This window comes from Saccoglossus kowalevskii, chromosome 3 (assembly GCF_978046115.1).
Source record: "Saccoglossus kowalevskii chromosome 3, keSacKowa6.1, whole genome shotgun sequence".
Classification (NCBI taxonomy): Eukaryota; Metazoa; Hemichordata; class Enteropneusta; family Harrimaniidae; genus Saccoglossus; species Saccoglossus kowalevskii.
In genome coordinates, this window is record NC_140643.1 from 38,056,860 (window position 1) to 38,082,885 (window position 26,026).

Here is a 26,026-nt window from a genome sequence, read left to right on the forward strand (position 1 = left end):
AAATAAATAAATAAATAAATAAATAAATAAATAAATAAATAAATAAATAAATAAATAAATAAGGATGCTAAATGAGAATGACATATAGTATTAGTGATCTCAAAACGGTGAAATGTACACTTCTTTTCTTTTCTTTTTTTCTTTTGATTTTGACATAAAGCTCAATTTTGACTAAAATATACACCTTTCCATGCAGTCTACTGCTTAGTATGAAATTCGGCATATCATTTGTTTTTAAATGTCCCCCGAATGATCGCATGAAAAATCAAATTTGTGCAATAAGATTACTTTGAGCTGTGTAATCGTGTGTAATGAGCTGGCCGCTAATCCTGTTAACTTGAAACTCAGACTAGTAATACAACTAGTCTGAGCTTGAAACCATCTAACATTAGAAACCACAGTGATCTAATATCACACTGATCTTATATAACACACTCCTCATCTAGTGTGATATAGATTACAAAGTTGACATCGAATCTGTATCACATTAAGTTATGATGCATAACTTGATCGCCTTGGTTTAAATGAACTGTTTTGAGTTTGCTACTTACACTATTGATACACTCAGGCTCGATTTTCAATATACTGTATGAATTTACCAATGCGTGTCGGAACGGCCCACCTATTTTCACTTTAAAGTTAGAATATAGAGCATAGAAGATGGAAATTAGGTCATACTTTCAATATACTAAGTCAAGTTCCCACTTAAATAAATTCCAACCATTACATGGTATGAAATGAGGAGAAAATATAGTAGATGACGGTAAATTACAAAAATGTACCATCGTTACAAACAACGACATTCCACCTAAGCTTGACGTGAGACTGATTTCAAATTCCCGATCAGAACAAAATCGTACCAATGTTGAGCTAGTAGAAATCACAGCAACAACTTACAGTATAAATAAAACTGAGAAAGAAATAATACGTAACACGTACTGTATAACTGAAATAACATAAAATTTAAAGCGGTCATTTTGAAAAATATATTTGTCATGATAATTCATCGGTTGATGGTTGAAGTTAGGCATAAATTCCAATATATTATAAAAAACACCGGCTATTCTGTGACGTGAAACATCGTAAAACTTCTGCGTGTGAAAGTCCCGCGTATGCGCATGCTCAACGCCCTAAAATGACTTCCGGTTTGTTTGTTCTTTGAAATAATGAGTGAGAACATTGAAACTTGACTTCTTCTGACTTGTTCCCGCATTATTTTGACGAAGTATTTATACATATTGAGAGATATTAGTCCATTAAATCATCGTGGAGTCCACATAGTACGCATATCTGTACGAATGGTTGTTTTAAATTGCCTGGTTGTCGGTAAACCGCAGAAGGTAAGGTCAATTTACAATAACATTTACAGAATATTTTGATTTTTGTGGCGCTGCTGTTTCGGGACCGTCAACTGACTATTAACTGACCCCTTATCTCACCTTTTCTTCACCTTATTTTGTCAACGTGGCCATGTATACTAGTAAACCACGCGTATATTCACTGTAAGCTTGGTGTGTTTTTATTGACGTCCAATATCAACAAGTCTATTGGAGGAGGTCAAATCACTGTCACGTGAGCGGACAATCATAATTAGATCAATACTTATTTATCATGTAGTTATATCATGGTTTCTGTTTTCGATATTTTTTAATGCAGTAATGATACATAAAGTGTTCAAACTTCCTCTTAGCATTTTGTACTTAAATTGTACTTAATTTTGTAAAAAAAAAAAAAAAAACACATACAAAACATAATTAGATAGATATAAGCATTATTAACTGTGTAGTAGGTAATTTTACTTAAACCAGAGGTACATTACTTGGGGTTTGCAATGCGCATAGTACTGTATGGTGACATCATGTCAAGATCCCATTCAAGTCTCATCTCGTAGATAGCGAGACTGATGCTACGACCTTTGTAAAAATCAATAAAACATTTATTGCCATATTCATAGTGAAAAAATGTAATACATCGAAAATGTACAGAAAATATAGTTATCGTATTCCGTCATATCGTGAGCAGCTATTTTGATCCACCTGGGCATCTCAGTATTCTAGTTACCTCGGGCATGCGCATTCGCATTTTTCTGAGTTGGAACGCATACGCAAGAGCAAGATTGAAACGGGATCTTGGTATCATGTCATCGTAGTTGCAAACCCCAAGTAATGTACCTCTGCTTAAACTTAATAAAATTTTAATTTAGTGTTTAAACAATCGACCTGATGGTCGAAATAACTACGCCGTTCTACAAGAACATTGTGGTAGCCAAGTCGTACCAACGCAAACCCGTAAGGCAGAATGTGGTTAACACAAAAAAAAAAGTAATTTGGTTCTGGCTGTTGTGAAATGTGAAATTAATCTATCAGATTTGTTCATTTCCTGCCGATATCATCAATTCTCTATTTTTGGAAAATATTTTTGTAATTTTTGGTAAAAAATAATATTTTCAAATTTTCGTTGAACACTAACAACTTGATTGTTTTGACATTTGAGGTGTACATTATTTTTGGGAATAATTTGTTTTTCGACTTGGCTACCACAATGTTCTTGTAGGACAGTATCGTAGTCATCATTGATTTAAAATTATTTTTTGTGATATTATCTATGTTAATACATGAGACATGTTTAGAGAAATTACACAATTTAAATAACAGTTTTGAAAGAAAGCTCAAATTTTATGTTATGTTACACTAAGAGTTTGTACTGTACACATAAACATAACAATGGTTTACTCTTCACAAGACTGTCTCCCAAAAATTTATTTATGCTTCAAAGCTATTCATCTATGTAACAGTGTGCTCTGGTATATAGCTTTTTGCCACCCACCTCTAGCAGTCACTAAATAAATTAATTTTAAGGGGTCACACAAAATGACTCATATTTGCATGTTTACACAATTATTTTTTCAGACATGTTGACTAGTTGTCAAAGATTGATGTATCGCCGGCTAGTGTTTTATATTTCACTTGGTAGCGTTTATATGACTGTGGTAATTTCACAAGGTAAGCAAGTAGTTTATATTTCACCTCTTGGGGTTTATGAATTACAAGAATGAGTGAAACAGCTGCAAAAAAAAAAAGCAAATCACTTTCCACCCACATTCCTCCCACTCACTGTCAGTTATTGTTCTTCCAGTCACCGTTTCATTTGGCAATGATTATATTTTCTTTATACGTGTAGCTCTTTAAGGTTGTTCAAGCTGACTATATGTCATGTTTGTGATACTTTTATTATTATTGACTCGTACCATTAGGATAGATACCAAAAGTTAAAAAAATAAGGAATAATTTGAACATCAGTCAAAGCATGTCAGAGATATGTCAGAGATATGGCTTTAGAATCGCATTCATTAATACAAAATGGCCACCAATCATCCATTTTGAATCTGATCTTAAAAACAAAATGATGTGCATCAGCGACCCATAATGTCCAATGTATTTACCAAGTTTGAACAAAATCAATCTATAAATGAGCGAGATCCAGTTCCGGAATTCCAGAAATGCTTGATTTTTAATAATTTTTTTAGCACAAAAATGGCCACTATTCGGTTATTTTGAATCGAACCATCAAACCAATATATCTGATATCTATGAGATGATGTATAGTGTATAAATAATATTAAAAATTTGGACCATAGCCACTAGAACCACATTCATTTAAATGAAATCTTAACTTAAAAACAAAATGATGTTCATCAAGGTCCCATAATGTCCAATGTATGTACTGAGTTTGAACAAAATCCATCTGTAAACAACCGAGAAATGATTTTGATGATTTTTCATTACAAAAATGGCCGCCATTCAGCCATCTTGAATCAGATCATTAAACAAATTGATGTGCATATGTATATTCTTATTTATGATGTATGTGTGAAGTTTGAATGTAGTCAGTCTAGACATGTCATGCACGCATGGATGCATAGAGGTCAATCCATAAATCTCTGTTTTTGGATTGCATGATGCATCTGAAGAGGGACTAATAAAATCTTATATGTAACCAAACATAAAGTATACTTGTCTATAGTTATAGTCATCTAACCCCCCCCCCCGACATGTTATTTATTCATCCTTCCTTGAAACATCGCCAGTTTACTGTATGTAATGACATTTTCATTCGCTTAAACAACCCTTTTATTCATTTCCTGTTGAAACAGTGTATAAAACATTGCTGTTGTGTTTCAATTGACACAGAGACTTTTGTACAGGACATAAACACTGTTATTGATTGTTGTTGTTTTTATGGTGCATTGAATCATAAATAGAACATGGTACATATAATGTTGCTGGTTTTAAGACCTATACAATTCTCGGTTATTTTTAACACAGCAACAGTGTCAAAATATGGTTTGCAATGTGTCAGTTGCCTAGAGGAAGTCCCCATGCAATCACAGTATTTTCATATTAGTTGCTTCAGAGTCTTCTATTACTGTGTGTTTTAAACTATATTCACATTGTTTAGTAATGTATACTACTGCGTAGTTCCTGTGTAACATACCAGACCATTGTAACATTTTATTTTATTGAAAAACATTTTTATTTGCCATTTTAAATGCAGACTTTTATTATCCCTTGTTTCGCGAACCCGCTGAATGAACAGGAGCTGAAAGTGAAATAAAGATAAAATTTTATTTCAGCGTAATTTCTCGCGCCCACCGACTTGTGAGTGCAAAAAATTGCTAAAAAAATTATTTTTATCTTCATTTTTTTTTCGTCCGCCGCCTGACAGTGAATCTTGGGTATTGGCCTCTCTGCATGCTGGTTGACACTACTAGGCGAGCATGGCGGCGGCGTGGTTTGTGGAATCCCTCATTATGCTGAAAATTGTGCCACAATTGGCGACAATACAATTTTATTTCATTCTTTGAGAATCACACAAATCTAATGAAAAAAAAGATTTAATTTTATTTTTTTTCAAAAGAATTTACTTATAAAAACTTGAGAAACAAGGAATAAAAAAAGTCTGGCCTAATCAAATTGGAGGAATTGTAATGTGAATATTATTCACTAAGTTATTAGAATAATTTTTCGTATTTCTGAGCCCAAAATTCATATAGAATATAGGTAACCCTAAAAAGCAAATTTGTTATCGCGAAATGTTGATTTCATTTCATTTGAATTCAAAATGCTTAAATTTAAAAGAAAATTTTTTTCTCAGATTGGCAAATTCCACTAAGAAAAAAATTTACTTGTACATGTAGTTACCAGTTTTTGGTTGTGCAGTGCCTGGTTACACAGTGTATGTCTATATATAGTACCAGGTTACATTAGTGTAGTACCAGCTGAGTACCTGTTTGATTCCAAAGTAGTACAAATTCACTACGTTCACTTACCCACCATAGACTCCGGTCAGTCAAAATGACTATTTTGAACTGTAGGCATTAATCAGCGTTTCTGCCGGTGACGGAGAGATAGAATCTAGGTCAGGGGAAGCCCCATGACCTCAAGATTCTTTTACCCCTTACGTCACGAACCCACGTGACCGAGGCCACATGGCAACGCCATAGGTAGCCGTCCATCACTCTTCACCTCGTCGGGGAATGATTCTGAGCGGCTCTGCCTGGCTTTGTTGCTTTTTCCTGTCCGGGTTTCTAGCGTGGGTCGTCGCCGCAGCCACGGCATCCGACATTCTAGCTGGTAGGATAAGTTTTTCTTGTCTTTTTACCCTCGTGTCGTTTTCCCCTTTGTGTGTTATGCTTTTCCACAACAAAGAAATCAAACCCGGCGCCTCTACGTAGTCACATGTTGATTTCATGGCGGCACCTTTTACACCTATAATTCTTTTCCCTCATGCATGTCGTCTTTTATTTTTAATGTATTTAGAAATGGACAGATGCACTGGCAACGCCAGAGGCTCATCGCCGGTATTGTCTCCTCAGTTTTTTAGGCGGATTTGTACTCAGTGTACGCAGGTATTGCAGGAATGGAACCCGCATTCAAAGTGTTATCGTTGTTTCACGTGCGCTCGGGGTTCGGGTGTCTGCCCAGAGAATTTGTGTAATCACTGGGGTTCGGAAGCCTGGGAATCGTTCCAGCAGCATGTCAAAATAGCCGAGACTGACTGTGTCGCTCATTCGCGAAAAGGTCGCGCGGCAAGTGCTACCGGCATGGGTATGAGTGAGTTGTGCGTTGTCATGAATGACAAGTCCTCGCGCTCGGTTACCAGTTCTCATACCGGGATACCAAGCAAAGGGCCCGATAGTGGGGGTGCCGATTTTTGTCGGCCTCCCCCCGCTGATCGGAGGGCATCTACAGTCTGTTTTCAGGCAGTGGGTTTCCCAACTTTACCGGCAACAGCGAGGCTGTGCCCCTGGAGGTCTTTCCTCCTATGGGGCCCGCGCTGGGTGCTGTTGTGGACCCATCCTCGCACCGTTCCGGTTATGCTGCTGAAATGAGGGCATTGGTCGAAGGACTGTCAGGGCAAATTGCGTCCTTGACAGGCTGAGTAGATCACCTGCAGGCGGAGCGAGCTGTCTCCACTGCGGCCTCTCAGCCGGCAAGTAGGAAGAAACACAGAAAGCACCGTTTGCATTCTAAACAGTCTCTTCCAGGGAACCCCGCGTTCCCAGCCATGACAGCACCCCCACCCCCACCCCCGCTGATTCGGGGGAGGCCGAGGCTCAGGCTAGTGGCAACAGGTCTCCTCGTGAACCTCAGACACGTAACACCAACAGGGACGTTGGTAGCCAGGACTCCGTTTTTGGGGCAGGGCGTTCGGGTCAGAACATACTGGTTAATTTACCCTCAAGTCCAAGTTCCGCTGTGGGTTTCGACTCCCTTCTCGCCTACCCACAGGCGTTCCCAGAGGGAACCGACCCTGTCATGAGATGCACTCTTGAACATGCTCTCGCCCACATATTTAGGCTGAGGGATTGCAGTTCACTCGCGTCGGACACAGTGGGTACCTCGGGCGGCCCCTCAGAGTCCACATTGCGTAATGACTCAGTGAGCCACGCCGTTAGGGTGATGCGGAATATTATCAGTCCAGGTGACGCTATGTATATTCCCCCACCCTCGATCCTTAAGCAGCCGTTTACGATCGCTTCTACGCTGATGGGATCACAGGCGCCGGGATCCAGATCGACCCCATCTGCACGTCTCTCCTGGTCCAGCCGAGCGCTGAGCGTGGGGGACGGTGCGCAGACTGTGTTTAGGGGCGGTCGTTGGTCAGCCGTGGAGGAGGTAACGCTGAAAGCCCCGGGCTGGGGGATGGCCGCGTTCCATGGTCATTCTCATCGACCCATTCTGAGACTATCCAACATGCCCTGAGAGCGAAGTTGCGACCAATCAATTTCCTTGAATTTGTGGACGCCACACTGGAGCGCATTCTTGTGCGTGCCCAGGACTCTGAGACCTCAGATGCAGAACGCACTCGCCTCCTAGAGCAGGCGACACAGTTAATGGTAGGCCACCGTACGGCTATGTGCGATATCCTCCAGTGTCATACGGCTCTCTTGGCCTGGGCTACTACTGTGCAGCGAGACGCGGTTTTAGACGCGTGTGTTTTCGTCGGCGAACTGAGTCAGGGGGTACGCCACTGCCTCAGTTACGCAGACTGGAGATCCTCCACCCTCTTTAATGGGGAGATAGCGGGGGCAGTCGCAGAGCTTCAGGGTGTAACAAACCAAATGGTCCAAGTCGAATCCGCTAGCCAGTTGGCCGCTGCCAAGGGTAAACGGAGGGCGCCCCAAGCACAGAAAGCACAACGCCCTAGGACTAGCTCCGCTAAACAGAGTCAGCCAGGAGGCAAGCGCTCGTACCCATCCGTGGGAGGGAAGGGTAACGGCGCGCCCCCAGGAAAGAGAGGACCAGGTGGTGGCTTCTCCTCCTCCTCGGGTGGTCATCATCCCCGGCAGCGGGGTAAGCATGTTTGACGCTTACCTCGGGGGGGGGGGGAGATGGGCCTGCGTTCGGCAAGAGATCAGGCTACAGCTTAGTAACCCCAGAGATCTACGGTGAGGCTCACCTCACGGTAGAGGAGACCCCCCCCCTCTTGCAACCGCCGAACCCATGGCCACAGATCCCTGTCGCACGCCGATTCCGCCGGTGCATTCCGGCTTGGAGGCAGCGGGTAACCGATCCCTGGACGCTCCAGGTGGTCGCACGCGGTTACAGAATACCACTGACATCTCCTCCGCCCCTGTCAGTGTCCCTCCCCCCGTTGGGGGCACTGCCAGGGGACCCCCGCAAGAAGGAAGCAATCAGACAGGAAGTAGACAGTTTGCTAAGAAAGGGCGCCATACACAGAATAGTTCAGCTGGCACTAAGTCCAGGCTTCTACTCAAATGTATTCGTAGTACCAAAATCTACAGGCGGCTGGTGTCCGGTTCTGGACCTAAGCAGACTAAACCAGTATGTGCTTATCGATCGGTTCCGCATGGAGACACCATCCAGTGTCCTACTCTCCATCCACCGACTCGACTGGCTAGCCTCTTTAGACTTGTGCGACGCTTACCTGCACATACCGATGCACCCAGCGAGTTGCCCTCTCCTTCGATTCGCTTATCTGGGCCAAGTATTCGAATTTTGGGTGCTTCCCTTCGGGTTATCCACAGCGCCCTACGTATTCACCAGAGTGATGAATCAGGTAGTGCTGCTGCTCTACCAAATGTCAGTACACATCAATCCGTACCTAGACGACTGGTTGATACACAACCCAGACAAGGGGTTTTTAGCCAGACATGTAAGGCTTACACAGGATTTACTTCACCAGTTGGGCTTTTTAGTAAATCACAAAAAGTCCCATCCCGACCCGACGCAACAGTTGGTGTTTCTGGGCATGGAGTTCGACACCGAAGTAAGCCTGGTTCGCTCATCTCAAGCGCGTTGCCTAGCGCTAAGCAATCTAGCAGAATGCCTAGTCAGCGTACCTTCAGTGTCTCTCCGAGAACTAATGCGGCTCATCAGAATGATGACCTCTGTTCGAAGGGTAGTTCCCCAGGCCGCACTACGCAGCCGCCCGGTCCAACGCTTGTTATTGGAATACCGAGCTCACCTACGGGAACTAAACAGACGGGTATCGATCCCGGACCAAGTAAAGGAAACCCTGTCCTGGTGGTCGTCACTGACCAACCTCAGACAGGGGGTCCCCTTGAACCCACTCGTCACAACCATGACTCTGGTAACAGACGCCTCCCTCCAAGGTTGGGGAGCGCATCTATTGGACAAACAAGCCCAAGGAATATGGCCCCCGCAATGGGTTTGGGACCACCATATCAACTGGCTCGAGCTGAAAGCAGTGCACCTAGCACTTTCACACTTTCGACCTGAAGTTCGAGACCACAGTGTCCTGCTCCGCACAGACAACACAGCGGTGGTCTCCTACATCAACAAGGAGGGGGGGACACGTTCCCCATCGCTGTCGGTCCTAGCAGAGCAAATTCTCCTTTGGTGCCTGGAATACAATGTGGAGCTAACCGCACGCCACCTTCCAGGGGTGAGAAACGATCTGGCAGACGCCCTTTTGAGGCGCCGCCGGAGTGGCTGATCCCCCAGTGGGTAGCCTCCAGGCTGTTTCGACTGTGGGACGGTCCAAAGATAGACCTGTTCGCCGCACCCCAGAACGCCAAGCTCCCGACGTACGTAACACTCCTGCCGACACCAGGAGCATGGGCCGTGGATGCCTTATCGATCCCCTGGTCCCACATGGATGCGTACGCCTTTCCTCCCTTCCCGCTAATCCACCGGGTACTGGAGAAACTTCGACAAGAGCCCACCTGCATATTAACTCTGGTGGCGCCCAATTGGCCGACCAAGGCCTGGTTTCCGCTACTGCTGGAAATGATAGTAGAAACACCGGTAGTACTGCCGGACATACCGGACTTGCTGTCCCAGCCGGATGGCACACTCGCGCAGACGAAAGGTCTATCTAAGCGGGCTGCCAACGTCCTGGCCAGCACGAACAGGGATTCCACCAACGCTGCCTACGACTCGAAGTGGCAAGCATACACCGGTTGGTGTAGTGGAAGGGAGATTGATCCATGCCATCCAGCAGACTTCTTTGTGCACTTGTTTGACGAAGTGGGTCTGTCCTACGCAGCAATCGTTGGCTACAGGTCAGCCTTGTCCCCTGCCATAGAAAACTCTTTGGGGTCAAGTTTAGCCGATTGTCCCATTATTAGGAGACTGTTTACTGCTTTCCATAATCAGAGGCCCAGAGCCCGTTCAAGGGAACCGCCTGATTGGGACCTGTTGGTTGTTTTATCAGCCCTAAGCAGACCTCCCTTTGAGCCCCTCATTTCAGCACCACTCAAGTTTTTGACGTGGAAAACAGTCTTCCTACTGGCCCTCGCCTCAGGTAGGCGCCGGTCAGAGCTAGGTGCACTGTCCTTTGCGGACGGTTGTGCCGCCTTTATGGACGATCAAGTTGTACTAAAGACACGTATCGGGTTTCTCGCCAAGAACCAAATCCCAGGACCCGATCCTCAACCGATCGTCATCCCCCGGCTGTCCAATATGGTTGGTCCGGAGGATCAGGAGGAATTACTTCTCTGCCCGGTCCGAGTGCTGAGTTGCTACGAGAACCGTACCAGGTTTTCCAGACAGGGAACCAAACACATGATTTTGTGTTACGGCCCTGGCAAACAAGATAAGCCGGCTTCCCCGACTTCCATCTCCAGGTGGATTACTGCGACTGTACTGGAGGTCTATAGAACACTATCCTCCTCAACACAGACCTTGCAGAGACACCAAGTACGAGCACATGAGGTCCGTGCGATTGCTAACTTACTAGCGCTAGCGTCAGGCGCCCCCCTCGAACACATTTTGAGGGCAGGCTTCTGGAGAACACAGAACGTCTTCATCAACTACTACCTAAGAGACACCCAATCTATTGAGCAGGGTCTCTTCAGGTTAGGCCCCGTCGTAACGGGTCAGGCTTTTTTTGCTGACCCAGCCCGTACGACTGCAGGGGCCCCTGCGCATAGGCGATAAGTCAGTCTCGGCATTCTTGTGGGCAGATTGTCTGTACCACTAGCACTCCCTGGCAGCTCCCAGGTTTCGCTTCTTTCGACCTACGCCCTCATGCGAACTGTTTCGGTCCTACTTCAAACTTACCACCCCGAATTCGGCTTGGGTCTAGTTTTCTCGGGCGCACCGAACCCTGTCACCACAGCTGTGAGCAGCATTGGTTTCTTGCTTCGGGGACAGCACAGGCAAGGTAAGACACTACCCTTCTTGGGTTTTAACTTAGGTTTTTTGAGTTTGTTTTCATCCCGGACTGGGAAAAGACTTTAATCATTCTTTTTTTCTGTTTGCTCGGAAAAACCCGCCACCTATCGGTGTCTGACTTTGCCTACAGTTCAAAATAGTCATTTTGACTGACCGGAGTCTATGGTGGGTAATTGAACGTAGTGAATTTAGACTAGGGTTCTCCGAACCCGCCTATTCACATAGTTCATACCCACCATAGACTCTGGGTCCCCCAACCTCCCCACTCTTTCCGTCGCGTTGGTCTAAGTCCTCGAGGCGGAGAGAAAGGAACTAGAGTGATGGACGACTACCTATGGCGTTGCCATGTGGCCTCGGTCACGTGGGTTCATGACGTAAGGGGTAAAAGAATCTTGAGGTCATGGGGCTTCCCCTGACCTAGATTCTATCTCTCTGTCACCGGCAGAATCGCTGATTAATGCCTACAGTTCAAAATAGTCATTTTGACTGACCGGAGTCTATGGTGGGTATGAACTATGTGAATAGGCGGGTTCGGAGAACCCTCGCCTAAGTTTATGCCAGTGTAGTACCAGTTTATGCCAGTGTAGTACCAGTTTATGCCAGTGTAGTACCAGTTTATGCCAGTGTAGTACCAGTTTATGCCAGTATAGTACCAGTTTATGCCAGTGTACATGTAGTGCCACTGTGGTACCAATTTATGCCAGTGTAGTACCAGTTTATGCCAGTATAGTACCAGTTTATGCCAGTGTACAATCAGTGCCACTGTGGTACTATGGTACCAGTTAATGCCAATGTAGTACTAGTTTATGCCAGTATAGTACTAGTTTATGCCAGTGTAGTACTAGTTTATGCCAATGTACATGTAGTGCCACTGTGGTACTAGTTTACGCCAGTGTAGTACTAGTTCATGCCAGTGTACATGTAGTGCCACTGTGGTACTAGTTTATGCCAGTGTACATGTAGTGCCACTGTGGTACCAGTAATTATGCCAGTGTACATGTAGTGCCACTGTGGTACCAGTTAATGCCAGTGTCGTACTAGTTTATGCCAATGTACATGAAGTGCCACTGTGGTACCAGTTTACGCCAGTGTAGTACCAGTTTCCATTGTTGTATGTCATTCTAGTACCAGTTCAATTTTTCCTGTTTGATAAGTTTTCTATGCAGGCATAAAAATTTATAAAATTCTCCAAATGTGATCAGAGCTTCTCTCAATACCATGCTGCATTATTTGTCTAAATGAAATACCAGCATTCTAATTCACCAGATTCACCGCTGTATGCATTGAAATTAAAGAACACATTTTTTTATTGTAGACTTGAATGAAGACTGTTGTGAAAAGGGTGGACCCTGTCTGAGGCCTTGTCGCAACGAAGGTATATGTCATCAAAGTGTGTGCCTATGTCAAGCTAACTACTACGGGAGAGTTTGCCAGTTCGGTAAGATAACATTTACATTTCGGCACATCTGCTCATTATCATAGCAATAGTAGTAAATTTTAGCCAGCTTCTGAAGTGAATTCTGGTAATTATCATTAACCATGGTGCATATCACTCCCATAGTACCGTTTTATCGCTGCAATATGAGAATTTCAGAATGGATAACAATTCTATAATGATAATAAATGCAAGTGAAAGTTTATTTTGATAAAATATCACTAAGAAGGGTCATTTCTGAAGAAGGGTAATTTTAAAAGCTATGGGCTACCATAACTGTCAACCTATTTAGCATATTATTTGTGAATGCTCTGTTATTTTGACACTCAGTGTTGGTCACTTATTAGTAGAATTAGTTGATACTCATGGATTGTATTATCATCTTGCTTGTGTTCCATGGATAATATTAGCCCATTACATTGCTCATATCAGCCAGCTCTACAAATATCAGGTGATAACCTTGTTATATTTTAATAAATAGCTATTTAAAAATATATTTTGATGGGAAATAGACTAGACTAGCTCTGCATGAGCTAATTTCGGTTTCCCAGCCATAGATTAATATTATTATTATTTATCAATATTTATTGGTTATTATTTATTGCTGTATTGTTATTTTTTTATGTAATCTATGGCAAATAAACATTATTATTATTATTTATTATTATATTGGTACAACTACCAAAAATATCTCACTATTACAGTATTTTTGGAAATGCTATAAAAAATTTTTAGTATGATTGTGTACAGAATGAATTAGCATGTTAAAGATTTGTATTGTACTCAAGCGTCTTAACGCCCAGGGTACTTAGCTCCAGAAATATGGGGTACACCCCTTTGAAAAATTGTGCAAATTACAATTTCAGTTCATCATGTGCTTGATTAGGGAGAATATATCATCTCATTGGAGCAAATACGATTGTGAAATTAGTTGAGTCATTATTGGTTTCCACAACACCATTACATGAAGAAACAGAAATGGTCACAAAAAATATGCACATTTTATTACAATATTGATTACCTACTATCAGAATTTATTATGTAAAATTTATTAGTGTTTGTGAGAAAACAGTCAAAATCAAAGTCTTTATCATTTGATTGTACGCATATTGTAATGCAGAGCAATTTCTGCCATGATGATTTGACCTGCAACAATGTTCTTTGACCAGATAGGTCAAATCTGTTACAATGTATTAACCAATCAGAATGCAGTGTTGTATCAAAAACAATTCTCCAGAATTTCCAAAGATGAATTATTGGAATTGTTATGACAAAAAAATGTCATGTTTTTTTTTAAAAAAATTAACAATTAGCAATTATAGTAATTAGCTACTTTTGAAAAGTAAACTGAATATGGCATGAAGTATTTACTGTCTTTCAAAGTTAACCGATCATTGTCAAAGTGTAGTTTACACACACTTGCTGTGGAATACAAATTCTTACCATATTCACCGCGGTCGATATCCAAGCTGTATAATATAAATTTGATTACAAGTATTCAGAAAAGACGAACAATGCTCAAAGACCAAGTATTTTAGCTAGACAGTCAAATTTGAAGCATTTTGGAAGGAATGGGTGTTTAGCAGAATGTTAGCTAGAGAATGCTGATGTGGTCACTGTTTGTCAGCTTCATCACTTTGCTGTTGAATCTGGTGTTGGTGATTTGCATTTAACCCAAGAATTGAACCATGTATAGCATGGATATTGGTACACTGTACGTTTATGCTTGTCTAATATACCCAACATTTCAACCAATCGGAGAAAGCTTTGATGTACTGTTAAAAATATTTGCTTGAAAATATGAGAAATACATTAATTTGTGTGAATGTTGTTTAGTGTGTGGCTTAAGTCTACCAACAACTGAAAGGAAGCTACATTTTCAAGAAATATGTCAAATGAAAATATTGGCCATTGATAATTGTGATTTCATCTTTGCACTGTATTAATATTGGTATTGTGATCTATTATAACAGTACGAGAGAAGCCAGTATCCTGTAAAAGGCCATGTCAGAATGGAGGTACTTGCATTGATAGACGGTGTGTGTGTGCTGATAAATACTATGGCACTGCTTGTCAGTTCAGTAAGTTGGCTAGAATATATTGTGATCACATTTTTTCACACATTATTCCTACTTTCGGTTTGGTGTAATTCTTGAAGTAAAATTGAATGTGTATATACAAAAATCTGGATGATTGAGGTCCATGTATGGTAATATATCATTTTCTCCCATGTGTTATAGTTTAACCTTTATCCTGCCAGTTCCGTGTCCTTTTACATTGACTTGAACGCATTATTTATTTTTTTTAATCTTGCATGTTTTGCTACAGTAGCAGAAGATAAAACTCCAAGGGGATGTATAAATCTGTGTCAGAATGGAGGTATTTGTAACACATTAACTGGTTTTTGTATCTGCTCAGATGACTATGAAGGAAATTCATGTGAAAACAGTAGTAAGTTACAATCACCGTTTCTATTACAAGTCCTACTGGTGTTGCTTATATATTCACTATTATTCATAAAACAACCCATCAAATAATTTTTTTTTTTTTTTCTGTTTAAAGATTACAGACAGTATGATTTTTCTCACTGAATTCTAGCAAGAATCTTACAATTTTCTGACTGGAATTTTGCTGACAATAAATTATGAAAAGATTCTAGCAAGTATCTGTTATTTTTTTCACAAGATTCTTGTTCACAGGGAACCAGAAATTAAAAAAATGTGTTTCCTTGTTGCTAGATTCTTGCTTACATTAATTATGATAGATTTTAATCATAATCTTAATCTTTTTCAACATTACCAACACAACCTATGTTTCTACTTTCAGTAGCTTTTTATGGCATGCAAAAATCATTTTTGTTTATGAGCTTTTCCATCCCCTCAGGGGGGATGTGGGAGTGTTATTTGAATAAATATGGTAACAATTATAGTGCAAAACTTGTTATTTTTTGTTTATTTATTTTATGAAAGAAGAAAAAATTGACATTCAAAGGGTCAAATGATATTTTTTCATTCATTACAGAAATGTCCACTTTAAATTTGATTCCCAACAGTATGTGTAGGTTCAGTACAGATTGTAATGGTAATGGTATTTGTCTGGATGATGGGCACTGTGGCTGTAATGTTGGTTATCATGGTGACCGTTGCCAATTTGGAAATGGTAAGATTGAAGTAAATCATGTAAAGTTGAGATGTCAATTCTGTACATATCAAAATTGTGATATCTACATGATAGAAATAAATGAGATGTAGTGTTCAGTCAGTAAGCTTTGAGTGTTTAAATATCGAAATATAGATTCATGTATTCAGTCAATGAGCCATTGATGTTCATACATACCATAAATTCTGATAAATATCCAGGCAGTAAATTAAAAACACATATACCTACTGTATTTGTTTGATACACAATCTTTTCAAAACCTTGCCCATTCGCGATGCTTCATCAAGTGGGCAATTTTTTGGTTGCAAAGAATGCTGTCAAATTATTTATAAGTCACACAAAATGTCTAGTGTAGATCATAGTTGCAGGTATTCTAATTTAACATTCATTTTTATAAACAATCCAATTTATGTTTTTCGTATTCGTTGACACATCATATATAAACACCTAGTATACATATCCAGTCAGTAAAGTTCAGAACACACATATCATATACAAGCAACCTTGTGGTCGAAAGAGCTACGCTGTAATTGTTATTACTGTGAGTTGGCAATATAGGGTGGAGTGATGTTGTTGGCACCATAAAAGAAACTGGTCACTGCATTATTACCAGTTTGAAGAAATGGAGATTGTGGAGTATGATATGCCCAGTCTGGAAAAGATTTTTAAAACTCAGAATAGAGATTGACCTTGACCTCAACTTCAACATAGTTGTCTAATAACAGCAAACACACATATCATATGGTATATAAACACCTATACAAGTTTGAGAAAGATTTTTCCCTCGCTCATCTACAAATAATTTTAATATTATAGGACTTGAAGAAGACAATGACAACAAAAGCACTGCGATGTCACACCATCCAAGTGAATATGTTGTTTATTTTGTTGGCTGTATTATTGTTGTTGTGATACTCGCTGTTGTACTGGTTGTGCGGGCTTCCATCAGGCGGCAACGAATGAGATGCCAAAATCAAACTGTTGCAACACTAGGTATGTCTCTGTAGTTACCAACAGAAATGACCATTTTGGCCAAACTTTTGCCATTACACTTCATGCTTACACGTAAAGCATCAATATTACTTTTCTGTTTAATCTTTTTAAATATGAGTAACTTCAATAATAATTTGTTTTCTGCCTTGACTGATTAATGGTCCAGTGTTAGATACAGTATGTGTATTCTCTCGTAAATAGTTTATTGGTTCATTCCAATCCAAGTTGGCCTCTTGACGGCCATTTCTGGAAGATTTAAATTTAGAACACTGATTTGCAGGGATCTTCCAATGACAATGTTAAGTCATTTCAAATTTTGCACTACTGAGAATTTTACTACATTTGTGCAATGTTTTATGAGGAAGAACTTTGCATTATATATAATGGAAATCTATTATCGTACTGGAAACTCCCTCATTCTGTATAATTGCTATAGGTGATACAAAAATGTAAATAATAATAATAATATTTATTAAGCCTTTGGAACGGCAACAAGAGCAAACAAGTACTGTATCTGAAATTTATTAAGAACATAGCTTAAATCTGCACATCTTAAATCCTCTAATACAGCAGTGCCTGCAACATTTCTATTGACTTTTGAAAAGAAATTTGCCAAATTGGTATTGGCTCTTTAACCATACACCACACCCATAGCTAATAGATGCTCAGACTAGTAATACAACAGACTGGCAACGCCTATTGTTTCAGGTGTTAATTGGCTAAATTGTATATACTATGCGTGCCATGCTCGGTAGTATTGACATAGACACCGTCAAAGTTTACCAAACACCGGATATTCTGCACACATTGTGCTTCGTTAATTTTGTCGCAATCGACTTCATAGTACGTGTTATACGTGTTCTTAACTATCGTCCTCAGATTCGCTAAATTCTTCTGTAAATGTAATTTTTGATTTTTCAGTGTGGTCATGGAGGTAGTAAGAATTACCTATGTCTCGCGATTTATCACGATAGTTGATTGGAATATGAATAGATCTCGCGTTATTTTGTGATAATCTTGTTGCTCTGCAATGTTTACTCGGTACGATAAGAACTGATAACCTAAACAAACGTGGCACGCATTACTTCAAAAGAAAACGCCGCGTTGCTCGTCTGTTGTATTACTAGTCTGAGATAGATGGCATTATTATACTATGCCACAATACATCACCATATTCAAACCTATTATGTTGATTTATAATTGATTTACAATACACTATTAGTTTCATCCTTTCTTATACATTTCAGTGAACTGTGAATGGTCTTTAAGATTTTTAGAAATAATAACGCCTAAATATTTATATGTGTTGGTTTCTTCTAATAAAAAATTTCCAAAGTGTGTATGTGTGTATGTGTGTCCCACTGTTCCACTGCTATCTCGAGAACCATACATCAGTTTTTGATGAAACTTGGTGCATAGATGCTTTGGGCCAATGTGCAGATTTGATTAGGTTTTGGTAAAAATCCATGCTCGTTAATTACCTAATTTGCATGATAATTAGCTAATTTTTAGCTGTTTTTTGACTGTTCCAGTGATATCGAAAGAACCACTCATTGGATTTTGATGAAACTTGATACATAGATGCTCTGAACATATGCGCAGATTTGATTAGTTTTTGGTAAAAATTCGTGCATATTAATTACCTAATTTGCATGATAATTTGCTATTTTATAGTGGTTCCATGACTGTTCCACTGATATCTAAACAACCACTCATTGGATTTTGATGAAACTTGGTACATAGATGCTCTGAACTAATGCTAGGTTTTGATTAGTTTTTTGTAATAATCTGTGGATACTAATTACCTAATTTGCATAATGATTAGTCAATTTTTGTTTTTTCCACTGATATCTCAAGTACTAATCATTACATTTCAATGAAACTTGGTACATAGATGTCACATGACACTGCACAGACCTGATAGTTTTTATGGTAATATCAGTACATATAATTACCTAATTTGCATAATTAATTAATTTTCAGCTTTTGATATAAGTAGTGAGCATTACATTTCAATGAAACTTGGTACTTACATACTCAAGGACTATGCAGAGATTGATTGTTTCGGATAAATATTTGTGCATATTAATCACCTAATTTGCATAATTAGTTAATTTTCAGCTTTTCCACAGGTATCTCAAGTACTAATCATCGCATTTCAATGAAACCTGGTACATATATCCTTTAGAACTATGCAGAGACCTGATTAAATTTACGGTAAATAATTGTGCATATTAATTACCTAATTTGCATAATTAATTTTCAGCTTTTCTACTGATATCTAAAGTACTAATCATCACATTTCAATGAATCTAGAATTATGCAGAGACCCAATTAGTTTTCGGTAAATATTTGTGCATATTAATCACCTAATTTGCATGATTAACCAATTTCCAACTTTCACACTGATATCTCAGGTATTAATCATCACATATCAATGAATGTTTGTACATGGATGCTGTAGGACAATAGACAGACCTGAATAATTGTGGGTTAAAATCTGTACATATTAATTACCTAATTTGCATAATTAACCAATTTTAAGCTTTCACACTGATATCTAAAGTACTAATTATTCCATTTCAATGAAACTTAGTACAAAGATGCTCAAGGACAATGTACAAACCTAATTAGTTTGGGGTAAAAATCTGTTCATATTAATTCCCTAATTAGTGTAATAATTCATAATTTTTTGGTTCTAATCACATTTCAATCAAACTTGGTACATAGATTTTCTGTTACATTGCGCAGACCTCATTAATTTTACACTAAAATCTGTTCATATTAATTTTCTGATTTGCATAATTAGTTTTCAGCTAAGTAATTCCGAATTATATTTAATGTGTTACAATACTCTCAGCATATGGGAGTTCTTTCTAAGCTTTCTTTGATTTGCAATGAGAACATCATCATCTGCCCAGAAAAGTCTGGTGGTTACTTGTTCTCCAACTTTCACCCCAATGTCAGAATCATGCAGAATTTTGGCAAATTCATTGATATATATTGAAAATAATAAGGGACTTAGTACACATCCTTGGTTAACCCCTTCAGTTGTTTCAAAGTAGTCTGTTTCTATTTCATTAAAATTCATTCTATTTCAATATCGTCAATGATTTATGGTGTGACACAATACCTTTGTCCTCACTGCCTATCCTTCCAAAAACCATCCTGAATATCACATTGTATATTATCCGTTTATGGCATCCATTATTGTTTTTATAAAGGAATTCTTTTTAAAAACCATAATACTTTTATACTTGGTACCTATGTTTCTTGGATGAACCTTTTGAGTGAACATTTCTTGATAATATCAATATCTTCAATTCTCTATTTTTAATGAATTTTTTTGTCAAAAATGTCATTTTGAAAATGTCTGCTCTGATTTGTTTAATGCTCTGTATATATATATATATATATATATATATATATATATATATATATATATATATATACCATGAGTGAACCTCTATTAGAGTTGAATCTTTAGTGAAGATATTATTTTAGCAAATATTTTTTGTTTAAATGCTATTTTTGACTTCTTCTTGAAAACTGCTGTGCTAAATGCTTTGATACTTTGTGTATGTGTTCCTTTGGTGGTCCCTTATTAGTCCCCGTTTGGACGAAGTCCGAAAACGGGGACTTGTAATTCGGTCTCCCTCCGTCCGTGCGTCTGTGCATCCGTGTGTACGTCCGGAGTCATATCTCAGAATCCCTTGGACCGATTCCGTTCATTCTTTGCATGTGGTAGTACTTTATGTGGGACATATGCACATGCAGTGGTTTAGCGATTCGATTCAAAATGGCCGACTGGCAGCCATCTTGTTTTTTGAAAATGTTGTATTTTGGACATGCTTTGTCAGTTTTCATTCAAACTTGGTACATAGATTATACATGTTAGGATACATGTCCATGGCGATTTATTTCACAATTGGATCAAAGATGGCCGACTTGCAGCCATCTTGTTTTTTGAAAATGTTGTATTTTGGACATGCTTTGTCAGTTTTCATTCAAATTTAGTACATAGATCATACATGTTAGGATACATGTCCCCAACCGTTCGTGAGTTCCTGAGTCTGTCCGTCCGTCTGACCGTGTGTCCGTCCGTCAGTGCGTCAGTCTGTCCAGAGTCATATTTCAGAATCCTGTGGACCAATTCTGTTCATTCTTTGCATGTGCCTAGTATCTTGTGTGGGACATATGCACATGCAGTGGTTTAGCGATTCGATTCAAAATGGCCGACTGGCAGCCATCTTGTTTTTTGAAAATGTTGTATTTTGGACATGCGCTGTCAGTTGTCATTCAAACTTGGTACATAGATTATACATGTTAGGTTACATGTCAATGGCGATTTATTTCGCAATTGGATCAAAGATGGTCGACTGGCAGGCATCTTGTTTTTTGTTTTTTTATGCAGTATCTTGGACGTGCTCTGTCAGTTTTCATTCAAATTTGGCACATACATGTACTTTATACATGTTAGGATGCATGTCCATTACAATTTGTTTCAAAATCTGGTCAAAGATGGTCGATTGACAGCCATCTGACTTTTTGGCCTTACTACTATATACAATTTATGTACCATTTTCATTCTTATTTGGCACATACATCATACATATCAGTGTGTTTCATAATCAGATCAAAGATGGCAGAATAACGGCTGTTTTTATTTTTGGCCATATTACTACTACATGGAACACGTGTTTTGATGTAAATATACAATCTGTTGTATACGCCACTTGGAACTCAAGTTTCAAGGACACGCTCGCAACAACCCCTCCGCTTTAATATGACGAGCACAAAGAGAACTTTCAAAAATTTAACGGGGACTGTGTCATTTTCAATGACTTGTTAGATTTGATTATTTCATCACAATATCTTCAATTCTGTAATTTTAGCAAATATTTGTGTCATTTTTGGTCAAAAATGCTACTCTACTTCTCCCTGATAACTGCTGATTCAATTGATTTGATGCATAGTAGATATGTTCATGTCCCTTGAATGGACGGATCTCTTTTAGATGAGTTCATTTCATGATATTAGGGGAAATCTTTACTAATACCGAGACATATCTTGTAACTAGAATTGATGAATCTAAAACTTGTGTACTATTGAACGTATCCTTATCCAGTGATAAGATCTGAGTACAGATATAAATCTTAGTTTTTTTTAAAAATTGCCCAGTGACCTCTTTTTTTAGCTCCGCTGTCGACTTTGTCGAGCGGAGCTTATCATATGAGTGATTGTCCATCGTTGTCAATGTTTTACTTTTTCGACTTCTTCTTGAAAACTACTAAACTTGGTATATATGTACCTTCGGTAGACCTCTCTCAGATTTGTTCATTTTGTAATGATATCTTTAATTCTCTCATTTTGGTGAATATTTTTGTCATTTTTGGTAAAAAGTGATATTTTCGACTTCTTGTTGAAAACCGCAAGTTCAATTGCTTTGATATTACATATATAGGTACTACATGTGGACCTCTCTCAGATTTGTTCATTTCATAGTGATATCTTCAATTCTCTAATTTTGGTGAATATTTTTGTAATTTTTGGTAAAAAGTGATATTTTCAACTTCTTGTTGAAAATCGCAAGTCCAATTGCTTTGATATTACATATATAGGTACTACATGTGGACCTCTCTCAGATTTGTTTATTTTGTAATGATATCTTTAATTTTCTAATTTTGGTGAATATTTTTGTCATTTTTGGTAAAAAGTGATATTTTCGACTTCTTGTTAAAAACCTCAAGTCCAATTGCTTTGATATTACATATGTAGGTACTACATGTGGACCTTTCTCAGATTTGTTCATTTCATAGTGATATCTTCAATTCTCTAATTTTGGTGAATATTTTTGTAATTTTTGGTAAAAGTGATATTTTCAACTTCTTGTTGAAAACCGCAAGTCCAATTGCTTTGATATTACATATATAGGTACTACATGTGGACCTCTCTCAGATTTGTTCATTTTGTAATGATATCTTTAATTTTCTAATTTTGGTGAATATTTTTGTCATTTTTGGTAAAAAGTGATATTTACGACTTCTTGTTAAAAACCTCAAGTCCAATTGCTTTGATATTACATATGTAGGTACTACATGTGGACCTTTCTCAGATTTGTTCATTTCATAGTGATATCTTCAATTCTCTAATTTTGGTGAATATTTTTGTAATTTTTGGTAAAAGTGATATTTTCAACTTCTTGTTGAAAACCGCAAGTCCAATTGCTTTGATATTACATATATAGGTACTACATGTGGACCTCTCTCAGATTTGTTCATTTTGTAATGATATCTTTAATTTTCTAATTTTGGTGAATATTTTTGTCATTTTTGGTAAAAAGTGATATTTTCGACTTCTTGTTAAAAACCTCAAGTCCAATTGCTTTGATATTACATATGTAGGTACTACATGTGGACCTCTCTCAGATTTGTTCATTTCATGATGATATCTTTAATTCTCTAATTTTGATGAATATTTTTGTAATTTTTGGTAAAAAGTGATATTTTCGACTTCTTCTTGAAAACCGCAAGTCCAATTACGGTACTTTGATATATTATACATATAGGTACTACATGTGGACCTCTCTCAGATTTGTTCATTTTCTAATGATATCTTCTGTTCTTTAATTGCCATGTGCATTGCTAACAGCGGAGCTATCTCAGCCGACAGGCTGCTTGTTTAATTATTTTTTGCATCCTAATGGCATTAACCAGTAATAATGAAAGCATGAAGCAGATAACATGTATTAATCTTTGATTCGGTCCAAACCTCCGTAATTATTGTACATAAATAAATAAAGGGTTAATAATTGTTCAATTCCAGTGAATTGAAGCGTGCAGCTTCATAATTACATTATATACATTTTACAAATTTCAGATAACACAATTCGTTCCTTCATCACTGCATCCATACATGGCAGTCCACCTGATGAGATACGATCGGTGTCAACTGACCCACCACCAGCTTACCACACAGTGCAGGAATCACTACTACAAGAGTTACCTCCTAGCTATGAAGAAGCTCTCAAACTACGACAACAACCTTTGATACCCTCAGATGATATGCAAACAGAATTTAACAGTGAACCAGTGTAGTTTTGCATCCTGGGTAATTATATTTTATGTACAATGTGGGCATATGTCAATTGACTGAACCTGATTGTATGGTAATTAAGTAACGTAAGATTCTTGAATTTTGTTGAATATGTGAGGGCTTTAAGACAATGGGTTCACAGTTACACATGTATCTGTGTTGAATGCATTGTAGTGTAGATTTCATGTTACTTAACAAATATGATCATAATTGAACAAAGTATGAAACAAAATACATAATAATCCAGGCGAGACTTTTATAGTATCGTACAGTCGGTTTGTCTTATTGTGAAAATTGGAACAAAATTTTAACACTGAACAAGTCAACAGTTTATGGGAACGTTACAGATTACCCAGACACTTTTTGATGTGCATGTCAAAAACATACACCACAATGTATACCTTTGAGAAGGATTACATGTACATTTTGTTATTCAGTATTAATTAAGTAAAACCAATTCTTTTAATTGGTGCCTCTATTTAAAATCACACAGCTTGTGGTTACTGATTCTCATTTTGTGTCTTGATGGCTGACAACAGAATGTTACTTGAATGTATTCAGTAATTTGGTTAGCTGTGCTGGTTACATGGTTACTTGCCCACCGTTTCCTATTTGCATTATTCAGGTAGATGCACATAGGCAAATGGCTATGACAATGTATATATTTTCTAAAAGCTTCAGTACTGTCGCCATGATAACCATCTGTCATGTTATTCAGGGACATGATTATTTGTATGTATTTCAATTTTTTTTTTGTGCAAGATTTAAGTTTGTGTAAATAAAAATATTTTTCTATATATTTTTACTTCCAAAATGGGCTGATATGATATAAAAAATAACTGTTCTTAAAAAAAAATAATCTACATATCTATACTTCTACGGTATATGAATGTTTGTCATGTATATACATAGGAAAATAGAACACGTCTTAAGAAATATAGTTGCAAGTGAAATTTTATGGACACAATTTGCTATGAATGATAGGTTTCTATGACAAAACATTTTATTACCGGTACATTACAATTGAACTGTGATGAAATGTTACCTGATCAGAAGCATCAGACACAAGACAAGATCAGATGACTGCTATGTTTGATTAATTTCTAAATCATTTGTTGATCATCTTGAGTGGACAGTAATGGTTTCCACAGACAATTTACTTGCAACTGCGGTGGATTCAGACAACTTTCACAGTATTAATTTGAAACTTCTCATACTAAAATATCTGTAGGCATGAATACATTTATCCGACCATTGACTGAAAATTTAATTTGTTGAAATGTGTCAATTAATTGAAAAATTATTTATTACATTGTTAAGAGTTAGTTAATTTTATTAAATGTTGGTGCAGAGACCCAAAAATCATTAATTTACATGATCATTATGCACAAATTAGCTCCAAAAGGATGTTTAGCATTTGTAATTTATCGAAGTTAAAGCAACTAATAAAGATTTGCATAAGCATTGAAAAGTAGGCCTCCTCCAACAAAATGTATCACTGAAAAAATGAATAGATATTCTACATGAAAGGTCAATGCTTATCTCTGAACTGAATAGTTTGGACTGTTGCTCTGTGCCACCATTACAACCACTAAGCAGGCAAATATCTACCCGGTAATAACAAATATGAACAAGTGTGACGTTCTATTAAAGACAGTGGATGTACTGTGTGGGCATATAAATGTTCATGATAATGAGTTCAAATTTAAACTTTTGTATGCACTGCTTCGCTATTTACATGTTATTTGTTTACTTATGTTTTTAAGAATGTAAATTATTGTAACTTCGATTCAATTTATTCAATGTAATTTGTAAAATAAATACTTTTTAATTTCCTAACATATTTTGTGTATGTATGATATGTGTATTATCCCACTGAATTATAGTGATCAAATTATTGATACAATATCATTGGCATATGTACAGCATTGTTTGCTCTGCTGTCATCATAGATGTCAGAGTGGGGCTGTTCATATAGGTCATCCATTAACAATTGCATTTACAACTTCTTTCAGAAAACTACTAGCTCAATTGCTTTGATACTTGGTGTATAGGTTAGGATAGGTGGGTACCTTAGGTGATATCTTTGGTTCTTTAATTTTGGTGAATATTTTTGGTAACTTCTTGAAAACTTGTCATTTGTTCATAGATACCCATTAGAATACCCTATACAAATGCC

General features: G+C 38.2%; 1 protein-coding gene across 2 annotated transcripts; it reads left to right on the forward strand.

Annotated features, from left to right (window-relative positions):
• Positions 1 to 1,131: 1,131 nt before the first annotated feature.
• LOC100373212 (uncharacterized) lies at positions 1,132 to 25,686 on the forward strand. 2 transcript variants are annotated; one of them, XM_002734213.4, is made up of 8 exons: positions 1,132 to 1,340; positions 2,910 to 3,002; positions 12,481 to 12,603; positions 14,574 to 14,681; positions 14,929 to 15,051; positions 15,622 to 15,759; positions 16,576 to 16,752; positions 23,632 to 25,686. In XM_002734213.4, the coding sequence occupies exons 2-8, from the start codon at positions 2,912 to 2,914 to the stop codon at positions 23,847 to 23,849; spliced, it is 978 nt and encodes a 325-aa protein (XP_002734259.1). In that variant the 5' UTR covers positions 1,132 to 1,340; positions 2,910 to 2,911; the 3' UTR covers positions 23,850 to 25,686. The 2 variants fall into 2 exon arrangements, with proteins under 2 accessions (XP_002734259.1, XP_085353290.1); XM_085497164.1 differs by having other exon boundaries at positions 14,932 to 15,051.
• The last annotated feature ends 340 nt before the right edge of the window (positions 25,687 to 26,026 follow it).

What these genes read in the sequence shown, in the direction of transcription:
- LOC100373212 (XM_002734213.4), top strand. Translation starts at nt 2,912, where the DNA reads ATGTTGACTAGTTGTCAAAGATTGATGTATCGCCGGCTAGTGTTTTAT. An exon ending in TGGCACTGCTTGTCAGTTCA is followed by an intron (nt 14,682 to 14,928) that starts GTAAGTTGGCTA and finishes GTTTTGCTACAG; the next exon opens with TAGCAGAAGATAAAACTCCA. An exon ending in AAATTCATGTGAAAACAGTA is followed by an intron (nt 15,052 to 15,621) that starts GTAAGTTACAAT and finishes CATTCATTACAG; the next exon opens with AAATGTCCACTTTAAATTTG.